This window comes from Siphateles boraxobius, unplaced genomic scaffold (genome assembly GCF_051911475.1).
Source record: "Siphateles boraxobius isolate OS27281-9 unplaced genomic scaffold, OSU_SipBor_1 6, whole genome shotgun sequence".
Lineage (NCBI taxonomy): Eukaryota > Metazoa > Chordata > Actinopteri > Cypriniformes > Leuciscidae > Siphateles > Siphateles boraxobius.
In genome coordinates this window covers 30034110-30048553 of record NW_027509186.1, presented here as the reverse complement: position 1 = coordinate 30048553, position 14444 = coordinate 30034110, and the positions used below count along the sequence as shown (strand labels likewise).

At 38.3% G+C, this 14444-nt stretch overlaps 2 protein-coding genes across 3 annotated transcripts; one reads left to right on the top strand and one right to left on the bottom strand.

Annotated features, from left to right (window-relative positions):
* Window positions 1–1325: 1325 nt before the first annotated feature.
* Window positions 1326–2532, bottom strand: mos (v-mos Moloney murine sarcoma viral oncogene homolog). Its single transcript, XM_077208821.1, has one exon. It carries the CDS (start codon window positions 2463–2465, stop codon window positions 1473–1475), a length of 993 nt encoding a protein of 330 aa, XP_077064936.1. The 5' UTR covers window positions 2466–2532; the 3' UTR covers window positions 1326–1472.
* Window positions 2533–3143: 611 nt separating this feature from the next.
* Window positions 3144–13407, top strand: relb (v-rel avian reticuloendotheliosis viral oncogene homolog B). Of its 2 annotated transcripts, XM_077208818.1 has the most exons (11): window positions 3360–3533; window positions 4078–4092; window positions 4444–4610; window positions 7409–7714; window positions 8139–8299; window positions 8399–8490; window positions 9283–9414; window positions 9523–9627; window positions 9742–9957; window positions 11032–11097; window positions 11193–13407. In XM_077208818.1, exons 1-11 carry the CDS (start codon window positions 3491–3493, stop codon window positions 11657–11659), a joined length of 1770 nt encoding a protein of 589 aa, XP_077064933.1. In that variant the 5' UTR covers window positions 3360–3490; the 3' UTR covers window positions 11660–13407. The 2 variants fall into 2 exon arrangements, with proteins under 2 accessions (XP_077064934.1, XP_077064933.1); XM_077208819.1 differs by lacking the exon at window positions 4078–4092 and having other exon boundaries at window positions 3144–3537.
* Window positions 13408–14444: the final 1037 nt, after the last annotated feature.

The following is a 14444-nucleotide window of genomic DNA, read 5'->3' as shown; positions in this document are numbered from 1 at the left end:
CTAATTGAGAACTAGTTCCATTACATTCACACTCCATAGTTGGACCACCATGTCACGTCCGTCTCGGCTCGACACAGCACAGTCCAAGAATGCGTGTAACGCAATGCCTGTTTTTTTTTTGTGCCGTAATTCTGAAATGACTAAGCTTTTATTTTGGTACGTTGCAAAATTTCATCACTCATGTTTATAGTAAAGCGTAAGTGCAGTTTAAAGTGGACATTGTTTTATTCATGTCTCAAGACTTGTGTATTTGCATTTTGGCTTTTAACAGGCGTGACATTGGTATCATAAAAACATTAAATCTATCCAAGGAACATGCACATTTTGCAAAGATTTTAAACTGAAACCGTTCAATGAACCAGGAGAGAAGTGTTCAAAATGTGGTTGCACCATATGAAGTGCATACTTTCTCTTTGGGTTTGGCATGAATATCTTTTGCCTGAATTTTTTTTTTATGTGGTTACTAACCCAAAGACTTTTGCCTCCATAACTACATTATATATATATATATATATATATATAGTATTAAATATTTAATATATTAAAACAGAAATAGTAAAATATCAGGGTTGTGAAATAATGTTTTTATAATAAAGCAGTATGATAATGGGCCCTAAAAAAATGAAAGCATTACCTTCTAGTCATGTTACACTTCTGGAAGCCTCAAATGTATGGAATATAGCTTTTGGTTGTCACTTAAGAAAGATCTCTTGAACTGTTTTTGTAAAGCTTGACAGAATTCCGGATGATACAAATTGAGTCACCAACCTAAATTTATTTTAAATACGTGTTTTCACCTACTGTATATTATAAACCAAAAATGATCCCGGGAGCTAAAATGAAAGCATTTTTTTCGCGCTATGCTCTAATGGCTCATATTCATAAATGTAATCACACTGAACATGCCCAATATTTGAATGTTGTGCTGACACCTAGCGCCGTAGATGCAACATCACGCAAAGGTTTTTTTTTTAAAGAGAATTGCTTTATTCGCCCTCTATCAATCAATCATTTATCAAAGTGATCCAATAACAAAGCAATTCCCAAGATAAAGGGAGTAATATTCAATTCGTGAGAGCAACATGGCGGCCACTAGAAGCCTCTATGTGAAAAAAAATCTGTCATATTTTTCACGAATGTTACTTTGTGCGTGATAAGTAACACGCGGACACGTAACGTTTATTCACTAATAAATAAAATAAGATCTAGAAATAAATTGTACAAAAGTAAAACTAATTCACAAACGTTCAGCTCTCAACTTCTCACATTTATTTATAAATATGAAGGAAATATAACCTCAGAAATATTACAAAATCACAAAAGGCTCGATTTAAACAAGAAAACATTTAATTAAAGCTCTTTATATATTAAAAATATTTTGCTTCACAATAAAAATTGCAAACATTTACAATATTAAATGTACAAAACATCATTACAATAAAACAAATCTAAATATATTTAGTCGTGCAAATTCACAATAAGATCAAAGAAAGTTCTTTGACGAGCTGATCTGCTGTCGGTCGGATGTTGGGGTCGCCGTCCCAACACCGGCTGATCAGCTTTTGACATGTCTTTCCAGAAGATGACTGAATAAAAACATCCCTAGTTAAAGATGGGCGCAGATTATACGCCACAACAGCGTACAGAATACACTGCCTGTCTCCCTCATACGGCGACTCTCGGGTGAGGAGCTGCCACATTGTGATGCCAAAAGAATAAATGTCCACGCGCGTAGAAACTTCCTCACCTTTCAGCAGCTCGGGCGCGCGGTGAGTGAACGTGCCACCGATTTCACTCAGATGAGTCACGGTATCGCTTTTGCTCGATAGTTTAAAAGAACACCCAAAATCTGCGAGCTTACAGACACCCTGTTGTGATACTAAAACATTGGCAGGTTTTAAATCCAAGTGGACTGTGAAATGCGCGTGCAAGTGCTGGAGCGCGCGGGCGATGTCTATTGAATATTTCACGCACTTGTCCATAGGCAACGGGGCTGTGAGTCCGTAAATGACCTGGTGTAGGTTTAGGGCGCCTGCGAACTCCATTACAATCGTTCCGATGTTGTCTTTGGTGTTGAGGTGTGCAGGAGTACACGTGGTAGCCGCAATCACGCGCACAATGTTTTGATGGTGCAAGTGCGCTGCATTGAGTTCCGCCCAGAAACTCTGCCTTGAAGCCAGTTTGTTTTTCACACATCTCACTTTTTTCACAGCAACAGTCTCCCCAAAGTATGTGCCTTTGAACACCATTCCGAATCCACCGCTGCCGATGGGCTCCAGAGCCTGCAGTTCTCGCCAGTGGATCACAGAGGACCACAGTCTGTGGGCGATTTTACCGTGAAACGTGTTTATGGGAACACGCAGAGTAGATCCACTCGCAGTTTTGGTTAGCGGGCTACTGCAAGCACCAAACTCGAGCCCAAAATCCTTTGGCAACAGTCGGGTGATGGGGATTGGTGACGGCATAGTGCATGGTGACCTCAAAGAGCTGTCGGCTAAATCTGGGGGTTTGCTTCGCGTGGGAGAGTTCACGTGATCATTTTATGCACGTCTGTCATATGACCATCACAGGGCGAGGGAAAATGTCAACTGAGAAGTTTCATATCAAACAAATTATATCTCTTGACTCAATAGATATAATCTGTATGATATGGGAAACTGTTGTCTTTGTGTAGGCGGTATTTTAACATAGGCCTAGCGATAAATAAAACAATGATGTAAAATAACTCTAAATCACTCGCGTTATTTGCAGCTATTGGCTAACCCGTTTCTACCTTACCAGTGCTTTATTAACAGAGGCTGACGTAATGATGAAACCAACAGGCGCTACATACTGCCTCAATAACACCTCGTAATTCTGCAATATTTACTCTAGATCACGTGACTTTCAACACTCTATCTCTCTCTCTCACTCTCTCTCTCTCTCACTCGCACTCTCTCCCTCTCTCTACAACTTGAAAGAAAGGTGTTCGTTCTGTGTCCCCCCGATAATTTAAATATTTATATTAATATATACTACTTATAATAGTATTTGTATATATTCAATATTAATTTAAGACTGTACACCTGATAACAACTGATGCGCTTTCTTGAAAGAAACTCACCTGTTGTTAGTCGTTGACATGGCGACGAATCTTGGGGGTTTCCCCAGTTGTGACGTAGGGGGATTTCCACCCACAGACTGAAGAAGATCTTAATAGAAAAAGTGAAAAGTACGAGGGCGAACGGTTTGTAATGCCAGAGTCGTTAGTGGATGAGCCAGAGATAAATCGGTCTCTCTCTTTCTCTCGAGATTTCTTTCCCAAAAGCTTCCGTTAACTTCAGGGCTTCCAAAAAAACAACAAAAAAGGCGACGCACCCGGAAATGAGTGTGTAACGCGGGTCTGATGATCTTGACGCTGTTTCGGTGGATTTTCAAGCGAAGAGATTCAACACAATAACGACCTACGAGTGCGTGTAGAAACCAAAGAGACTCTTTTATTGTGCTTGCAATGAGAATCATGAGCCTTCGGAACGGCACAGCGGAAAATGGAGGTCAGTTCACTTTCTTAAACTCCGGCCTTGTTGTCACTGATTCAGCATGTTTTAGGAATATTTGCTCTACTTTTAGACAAAGCAAATACTGCAAATTATGCATTGAAATTGAACAAATGATAAAAATCGTCATGTCATGTTATATTACGTTTTATGATACTAAGTATAATCGAAAGCGAGTTGTTTTCTAAGAGAAGTGGGTGTTTCCAAAGTTATAGGCCTGTATTGAAACAATAACAGGCCCGCGAATGTATTGTTTTATTGTCTTGAACGGTTATAATGGCTTAGTATGTCTCTACTGTACTCCCCATATGCATATTTATCATCTGATATGTTTTTTGACTTGTAGCGGGTTTGTTTATTAGCGATAATAAAGAAAAGCTGTTGCATGCAGACACGTTTTTTAAAAAATGACATTGTTTGTCATTAACTACTAGTTTTATGTTATATAAATAAATAAGTTGCTTTCAGTTTCGGTTTCCGGAAATGCGTATGTTTAACTGTTTTTTTGTTGTCTTGTTTTCTCTCCCGTCTCCCTGGGCAGCCTTAGAAGATTTAGGTGAGTGCAAATGTGACGTCATTGTGGGGTGACCTTGTCTGACAACTTTCTGTTACTTTTTTGTTTGTTTGTTTGTTTGTTAAACTATCATTTTTAACACCATAAAACGATGCAATTATTTATTTACCTTTATGTCTTTTCAGCCCAAATACTTTCCATGAAACAAAAAAGGAGATGTTATACATACAGCATGACAGTCTCAGTTACCATCTTTTTCCATACAGTGAAAGTACATGAGCTCATCTGCTTTTGTGTTCCATGGAAAAAAGTGAATGACAGAATTGTACTTTTTAAGTGATCTCTATATCTACACCTTGTGTTTATATTTATGTCAAAACTCTCTCTGAACAGACATTATAACTGAGTACCTTTTGGAGAAAACAACCAAAGAGCAGAGTCAGCCGAGGCTCCCTGGTCCTCCTCCTCCACCTGCGGACCAAGACATCCAGCCAGTGGATCCACCATGCAGAAGCAGGAGAAGCGCTCCACAGCTGGTCGCCAGAGGATTAGCTCCACACGTGAGTCTTTTTGCTGTTTCACTAAAATCAACAGGAAGAGCGGTTGTCTATAGCAGGCATTACTAATTTTTTTTATACTGTTTTGAAATCCTTATAGGGAGTTTTCACCCCATAATTAAAATTATTTTTTCTTTTGCTCTCATGTCAACTTGTATGACTTTATTTCTTCTGCAAAACACAAAAGAAGAATGTTGTTAACCGAATAGTTTTGGTGACCATTGACTTTAAATGTATGGGGGAAAAACACGGAGATGTTTCTCAAAATATCTTCTTTTATGTTCCTCAGTTTGATTTGGAACAAAATCTGATTTTAATTTCTGGGTGAGCTTCCCCTTTAACCCTATCAATTAAATTTGGTGCATAACTCATCCCATCTTGTGTGTTCTATGGACATGAATGATGCCATAAATTCTGTGGCTTATTTAGTGTATTCACTTGCCATACAAGCTCTCTTACGTTTATTGGTAGATATCGAAACTTGTTCATTACATCAAGCTTTTTTTACCCACTGAAGGATGATTGTAATTCGATGCCTGCTTTCAGTTAGAGTTCTCTTCGCTCATGCTTTTCTCCCCCATACAAAAGGCAGACAGGCACATACCCACCTCTCTGCTTCTCACTTTCTCATTGGCTGGTTTTTCATCCAGCTATACGAGCTTCCTGTTTCTTCACCATGCTCTTTCTGGCTCTTCTCAGCGATTCTTTGTGTAAGCGATCTGAGTCCATTCTCAGGCATGTCCAGACTTGGTGTTTGTCTGTTGTTTCCTCAAATTCAACATTCTGAAACTTGTTACTATATATGTTTTTTTAATCATGCTCTTTGTGTTCAGTATCTTTGAATGTTCTGCATGTGTCAAACAAACTGTTAATCACTCTCTTTTTTCCCTCCCCCTCTCTTTTGCACACTCACTTTCTCTTTCTCTCTCACTGTTGTTTGACATTAGTTTAATTTTTAATTGCAGATAGTGCATAGTCATTTGGATGTGAATTGTTTTTCTTTCCATGAATGATTTCAGATATTGGAAAGTCCAAAAAGGAACATGTGATTTCAATGTGGTAGTAAAACAAGCTGGTTTTCGATGTGGTTTTCTGAACCCTTTGTGTTTCTGATTCATTGTGCAGGTGTTTGAATATAAATTATTCAGCGATTGGCAGGCCATTTATTTTATCTAAATAAGTAAACCATTTTTGGTTTTGCTTAATTTATCTGTTTGTTTAAATATTTTGTCCCTTGCTCTATTCATTTGTTTGTTCATTTATTTGATATCGGAAATCCAGCTGTAAATTACAGTGCACAACAAAGACAATATATCATAGTAACGATAAAGTTTTAATAATCTTTCAAATTCTTTGAGAACAGGAAAGTCCACAACACAACTTACGATAATGACACAGAGGAACAGTAAAATTGGAATCACTTTGCGTGAATTTTAGTTTTTTTTCACTTGATGAACAAAAAAAAATTAAAGTTGCCATCCATGTAGTCAATAATCTTACCCCTTAAAACTAATCTTTGATCACCAAAATGGCATATTTAAACGTTCCTTTTCCTGTGAAAAAAATATGTGTACCATGAATATGCAAATGAGCCCCGCCTCCACTCACTCATACAGGCTTGTCTACAAGTCGATGAATCAGAATGGTAATGCGTTTTATGTATCGCTCTCTACAACGTCGGAGACATAACAGTAATTATTATGATTAGCCTTTGGCTTGACTACGTTATCAAACAGCTAATAATGTGTTGCTAATGTTCCACAAACCATGATCCGGTTCGCCATCTCAAAGTCAGACAGCTGCCTTCTAAAAATCAATATCCTTCGAAACGCTTTGAACATCATAGAACGTCAATGGAGAAAGGCATATATAGTTCATCATAACAGTGTAATATACATCATATGCCATACATAATTCACCCGTATATTGCTAAGTCTTCCTTATTTTTCATATAAACAGAAAAATATACCGGGATAACCTGGCTTCTCTTGAGACTCCGCTGCTTTACAGTTGATGATATGCTAAAGCCTGCCCTCACGTCGACGTGATTGGTTACAAGGTAGTTTGTGACGTAAAAAACACAGGTGATTTCAAACCACGTTTTTGAGACTGTCTTTGGTTCGCTGCATTTTTAAGGAGAAAATACTCAGCAATGGTGTTGACTTATGAATTTGCACATGGTTTGTCTTAAAGCATATTAAAAATACCACTTAGACATATAAACAATATTTAAAACTTGATTTTCACCACAGGGGGTCTTTAAAAGCCAATCAGAATCCACCCGACTTTAAAGAGAATTTGAAGCGTCAGACGACAAACTCCATTGCATGCTTACAATAATTAATGTAATCATGAGTTGGTGTGGACACTAATAATATTATCAGTATAGTTATCTTGATAGTTATTGTTCTTGGTGTGAACACTGCTTTAATTTGTTAAAAGTGGTTAAGAACACATTTAGCAACCACAGAGCAACACTCGTACTTGTACTTGTAAGCAGGTGCTTAGTTAAAACCACTCAGAATACCTTAACAACTGCATAGCAACACCCTGGAAACCACCTGTAATCCTAGTAACCCATAGTGATGTGATAAAAACTACACAGAACGCTTTAGCAATATAGTAACACTTCAGCAATAGGGCATAAAACTGGCAACCTTTCAGGACATTTTAGTAACTGTATAGTGACTTAGCAACTGAATAGCAATGTTCCAGCAACCACCTAGAACAACTTTTGTAAGGAGAAGTGCAATTCCTTTTCTTCAAATGCAAAAATTTAGTTTGCATCTCTCTTTTCACAGATTCCGTTCAGCTTTGACCTGGCCCCAACCACGAAAACTGCTGCTATGGCATCAATGCATCCCATTCGAGGCCACAAAGGGCCTTCTCAGCGACGGGGACAGGCATCTGTAGCGACCCAGTGTCTTCATCCTCAGCAGTCTGGGACAGAACATCTGGAGCGCTTCCTGGAAAAGCCTGAGATGGTGGTGGTGGAGCAGCCAAAGGAGCGTGGCATGCGATTTCGCTATGAGTGTGAAGGACGATCAGCGGGTAGCATCCTTGGAGTCTCCAGCACTGACGCCAACAAAACTCTTCCTGCTATTGAAGTAAGTCTGAGGAAGAACTTTTGGCAAGGGTGCTAATGAGCTGACAGTTGTAATTTTAGGGGTTAAATACATTTTTGTTATCATCAGTTAGACTGATTTAATTTAGTGGGCGTGTCTGGAATGCACCAACTATCCCAAGACAGTGGGGCTTCCCCCATTATGGTTTGTGGTGTTGTATATGATGTTAAGTTAAACATGTCTTTGCAGCTAAAAATGAAAGTTCCCTGGAGAGGTCTGCGATGCGTGGGCTCTGATGGAGGGATTTACCTTTAAACCACAAATAAACATGTTTACCAGTCATTTTTTCCATTGACAAATGTCCATACATGGGTACTTTCAACAAAGGAGCCTGTGCCAAATATGCAACCACAAAGAAGCCATGCAAAATCAAAAGTAAAACTGTATTTCATCTTTTTACCTTTAGATCAAAGGCCCCATTGACAGTATCAAGAAAGTGATGGTCACCGTGTCTCTTGTGACAAAAGACATCCCGTACCGGCCACACCCTCACTGCTTGGTTGGGAAAGACTGTTCAGATGGCATCTGTGTCATCCACATCAATCCCCACAGTGCTCGTCGACACAGGTATATTTTTGTTAACCTCAATGGAACAGCATGCTTAGCAGAACGTGATCTTGAGTGTAAAAACGTTATTTCCCGCCTGACTATGTTGGTGTTTTTCAGCTTTGCAAATCTGGGCATCCAGTGTGTGCGGAGGAAGGAACTTGATGCCTCACTGCAGAAGAGGAGGGATAAGAATATTGACCCTTTTAACAGTGAGTTGTTGAATGATATTGCAGACTCACTGACTGTTTCCCAAACCTAGTGAGCAATTTAGGCAGCATACTAACAGAAATGGGACGTCATACATAAGTAGCAACTCTCTACGCTACATGAAGTGCATAAGAACACTCAACCATCATGTTGCTAAGTGAAAGTGAAAGTGACACGTCATAGCCAAGTATGGTAACCCATACTTGGAATTTGACCTCTGCATTTAACCCATCCAAGTAAGTGGACACACATTAGGAGCAGAGTAGTGAGTAGTGAACACACACACACTGCAAACGTGGATACACACACCCGGAGCAGCGGGCAGCCTTGAGTGGCGCCCGGGGAGCGATTGGGGGTTAGGTGCCTTGCTCAAGGACACCTCAGTCATATTCCTGCCGGTACTGGAATCGAACCAGCAACCTTTGGGCCACCAGTCCAACTCTGCCGTGACTGCCCCAAAGCTTACAGCATACTACTTTAAGAACAAAAATACATGTTCAGTTCAAAATAAATACATATTGTTTCAAAGCAAATTCTTGTTTTATGTGTCTCACACATATTAGGTAAAAAAGCCCATTTTTTATTTGTCAAACTAATTTTTTTAGAAATATTTTGTCTGTATTGAATAAATTATTTTTGAAATTGACATTTTTTTCACTTTGTCCAGATGTATATATTTTATAATGAGGTCAATGCCATATTCTCATTAGGTTTTGGAACAGGTCCTGATAATACTCTTCCGCTGTAACCGAGTATGAACAACTTTTGAATGTTTTTGTCTCGTTCTTCCCCAGCGGGCCACTCTAAGAGCATTGAAGACATGGACATGAACGTTGTTAGACTGTGTTTCCAGTGTGAGCTGGAACGAAAGGACGGAGACAGAATCCTACTCGCCCCTGTGGTTTCCAACCCAATCTACGACAAGAGTAAGAGCAAGATATATGTTAGGCCAGAAACATACTCTACCAAAGTACTTAAATTCTCTGTAGTTTCCTGGCAGATGATGATTGGGTTGTTTGTATTTGTCTGATTAGAGGCCACCACAACAGCAGAGCTGAAAATCAATCGGCTTAATGTGGTCAGAGGTCCCTGCACAGGAAAGACTGAAATCTACATGCTCTGTGACAAAGTGCAAAAAGGTAACTGAACATGATACGACCACATTTAATTGCTCAAATTCATCTCACTTGATGCTATCTTTACAAAACAGTTGGACTAAAACAACTAATTTGTATATCTGGAATCCTCTATAGATGACATAGAGATAATCTTCAGCACGGAGGACTGGGAGGGCAAGGCGGAGTTTGCTCAGACCGATGTCCACAGACAAATCGCTATTGTCTTCAAGTCCCCACCATTCAGGGAGCAGAGTGTATCTGAGGAGGTGGAGGTCAACGTGTGTCTACGCCGCATATCTGACCGGATGGACAGCGAGCCAGTCAAGTTCACGTATGTTCCAGACAACGCAGGTGAGTTATCGGACGTCGATGAACGCTGTAACGGAAAGCCACCTCAAAATAAAAAGATTAAAATATTATTATTCATTTCAAAATTAATTAATTAAATATTATCCTGTTAAAGACGCTCCAGCATACCCAGGACTCTACTTGAGGATAAGTGGTTTGGAGGATAGAATACTATGTAAATTAAATCTTTACAAATGTTTCTTCTTTTTATTAAGATAAACAAATGTAAAAAGATAAAAAAATTCTACCACAATATGTAACACTACTGTTTAAAAGTTTGGGGCTGGTAAGATTTTAAGTGTTTTTGAAAAAAGTCTCTTCTGCTTACCAAGGCTGCATTTATTTGATCAAAATGCAGTAAAAACAGTAATATTGTCAAATATGATTACAATTTAAAATAATTTTTTTCTATGTTAATATATTTTAAAGTCATCATGAAATCAAAATTTACCCTATTTACTTTGTTAGTGCACATTACTAGTCTTGTGGTGAACAATTTATCCATCCAAGTTAATTCACAGAAAAAAAGTAATTTATTCCTGTGATGCTTCAGTGTCACATGATCTTCAGAAACCAATCCAATGTGCTGATTTGGTGCTCAAGAAACATTTCTTATTATTATCATTGTTGAAAAAAAGAAAAGAAGATTTTCTCAGGATTCTTTTGATTTTGTTAAGGTGCCGCAACGATCCTAAAAAGGTTTCTTATGTGGGGCTTTTAGGTTGCTTGTGCTTTAAAGTAGTAGAATACAAAAGCAGACTAGTAGGATAAATAACTGAAGTCAAAATGCCTCTGATTCAGAAATGAATCACCTCCTCTCATGCTAGTTTCTAAAATACTGCATAAGAAGGTGTGTCACCGTGCCAGTTATTCAAGGGGGTTTATAAATAGGCAGCATTATGGTAGTTTAAACTGAAAGTATGCATGAGGAAACTGTAATGATTCATAATAGGTCTTCTGTTGTCTACAGAACACGGATGATTCCTTTATAATCTGTGCCATTTTAGCCAGTGCCATTACATGCTCAGCCTATAACACTGAAGGGAGGTTAATTTGATTTGCACTTTTGATCTGCAGATCCCTACGGAGTGAACCGCAAGAGAAAAATAAAAACAGATGTCAAGTTCAGCGAGCCATGCAGCAGTAAGGATTTTCTTTCTTTTTTTTAAATGGAAATCTTAATATCATTCTCTGAAATGTTGTTGACTACATCTGTTTTATCTTCCCTGCTCCCTCAGGTCAAGACCTCATTGTGAACGAACCTGGCATGTCACAGCATTTTGACCCATTCTACACTCTTGCCGATTGTAACGTTCCCAATGTTTCCATCCCAATCAATGTTCAGGACAGAGGCATCCACATGTCATCCCATGGGATGGAGGAAATTCACTATAATGAAGACTTTAAACAAGAGGACGGTTGTATCAGCATGGACCCAGAGGCTTTGGAAACCTTCTTCCAAGGCTTGGTTCAGCCAGGTTCAGAGCATTTTTTAAATGAATTTCAGATCCTTGATTTAAACTTCGGTTTAGACGGCACAGATACGAACTCAAACGTCAACCAACCTATGATGAACATGGCGTCTATAAATGATGTGCAATTCAGTCAGATGGTGAATGAGAATCAGGCCTATCCAGCAGATTTGGAGAACATCGAAGGCCTCGTTTTCTCCCCTGTGAAGAGCGAGAATGACCTGGACCATTGAAAACCACTGTGGACTTTTGGATTTTGGACATACAGTCGCTGCTGACTAGAAAATCATTCGGGACCAGGAAAATACTAAGTCAAACTTGTTATTGACTGAAAAACCTTTTCAGCTGGCACATATGACTTCCTAGTTTGGTAATAAGTGCACACAAATGAAGTAAATCACCTGCTCAGCCACTGGTCTTGAAAATGGACAGTAAACTGTGGCTGATGAGAGCCAACGAAAGGCAGGAGAAGCATGTAGCCATTGCATTTTCTAGTAAAAAAGGGAGCAACATATGCTGCTCAATTGCTTCTATTGTGCCAGTTATGAAATGTGTCTGTCATTTGCTAATTTATTGTGTGGGTTTTAAGAGTAGAACAGATAAGTATTGAGTCCCAGAACCAAATTCACTAAAATATTTAAGTGTTATATATAACATGAAATTTGTTTTGAACATTTCTGAACAGTTCAACTATTGAAGAATTTCAATAAACAGCATTAAGGGGACAAAATTAGACATGATTCTGAAGTAGCAGTTGGATTAATTCATGTAATTCATACCAATCTGACACCATGTCATTTCATTTAATTTCTTTCATGTAATCATCAACAATTACAATCCCCCACCAAATCCTCTGCCCATTGCTGGCCGTTTGTAATCCCTGAACAACAACATGCATACAGCACTATGGTAAGCTGTAAGGGTTCGTTCACACAAAACGTGTTTTTGCATTCCTGTCTGTTGCTTTTCTATTGTTTTTCTCTGTAAACAAGCGCGAGATGGAAGTTTGAACGTTGTGTCCGTGGCTTGAATCTTGTGCATGGCGCAACAAATCAAAGCTGGTTAACTTATAGATCTTGCTTTTTATCTCATGTTTTTAAATGCAAAAACGCGTTCTGTGTGAATGTCCTCTTAACTTGCTAAGCAAAATTTCAGTTTTCTAACTGAAAGGGAAATGTTTAATTTGATTTTGTTTGCTTTGGTAGTATAATGTCAATACATTATTAACATATTTTCATGACATCTCTTTATCAGGCACCAAATAGAGTAACCATTAAAAAATGGTTTCAGGCAATGGAATCCCTTTGGCGTCCAAGGGGATTGGATTCTGTTGGGGACTAGTATTTTGCATGACAGCGGACATGACTAAAGTAACTAACTGTGTTTGGAAACTAATCATGTCAAGTAGTCAGCAGTTTTCATGCAACTAGTTTAAACAAGATTAAACTTCAACAATTTAATCGCTGTCAATGTGAACACAACTCAAACAGTTTGTGAAGAGCAATATGATACTTTGTCAGTTATTGGGATTTCTGGTTAGCCTCGCTCATTGAGAAATTTTAATTGGTCTAAAATTTCAAATTAGTTGTATATTAAATAAGTTCTGATTGGCTGGATTTTAGCTTTAAGTTAGATAAGTAACTTTTCACTGGAAACTTGTCTCATGTCTGGTTACGTCATGCTGTGAAGTTAAACAACTGAAACGAATGTAGTCAAAATGAGTCAGTGGCAAAAAGATTTTAGAGCTTTTTTTGTGTTTTAACTACATTAAATTACTCCACCTTGAAGTAAGCTGAACTCATGATTTTAATCAGTGGAAAGCATTTCGTCCATTTGTACAAACATATATAATGTCAGTAATACTGCTGTGATTCTCATTGTTTTGTGTCAAAATCCATTAGTTGCCTGCAAATATTGTTGCTTTCTGCTTCTCATAGTATGCTTTTGCTGTTGATATTAAAATTGTGTTTTGGAAAATGAATATTTTGACTCCATTTGACTGTCCCCCGGAATAATAGCTAAAGTCACGGGATGAATCATAATTTCGTCCGATCTTGACATAAGTTTATAGCCAAAGTCCTACCAAATTCATTTCACCACATTAACAGTTTGAATTCAAATCCTGCAAACTCTTGACTTCATATGCGTTTCCAGATTCAAGCGACGTGAGGGAATCAGATAAAGTGTGCAGTTACTTCCTCATTCACTAGCGCTATTGCTGTGCTTTGTTGCACTTCTCTGATACTATATATAGTGTTCTAAACAATAGCCGGCCCACACACATTTTGCATGTCACAATCTCTGACAAAATAGCCTCCTACAGTTTTTCATTGAACTTTAGACATGGTGCTTAAATTGTTGTTCTGTTTTTAATAGGTTATTTTATTCATTATGACCTAATATCTGAATGTCAGTGTTTTTAAACAAAGGATTTGTGTGTGTGTGTGTGTGTGCTTTGAGCACTTGAGCTCTTGTGAGAAGTGATTTCCCACACCCCACTCCACATGACTCATGACCTTTAAAAAGTTAGCAGCAGCGCTCTCGCTCCCTCTCTCTGTGTGTCTGGATAGGCTATATTGCAACTTCAGCATTGCCAGGTTTAATATTGACTAGCTCTAGGGAAATGATGCCTCACACACAGAAAGTCCAGTATTAGGCAATGGCTCCATACTATAATAAATATTTGGCGCCAAAAGATCCAGTATTGGGCAATGGTTCCATCCCTACTGTAATAGTATAAGCGTAAGGTGCCAAAAGGAAGGTTGTTAGAAGACACAAAATTTGCATTTCTAAAATGACTAGTTGCACTATTTCTGAAATGTGATTTTTGTTGTTGTTATTGACAGAAATGACAATGTAGTGTAATACTATCACACTGCTTACCGAACAAGTATCACACAAGACTGCTTTTGTCACAAAAATGGGACATTATTTGTATACAACAGCTTTAAATCAAGAAATTAATGTGTAACTTACAAATTTAGACTTAATATTGCCACTTGTGTATATTTTGTTCTT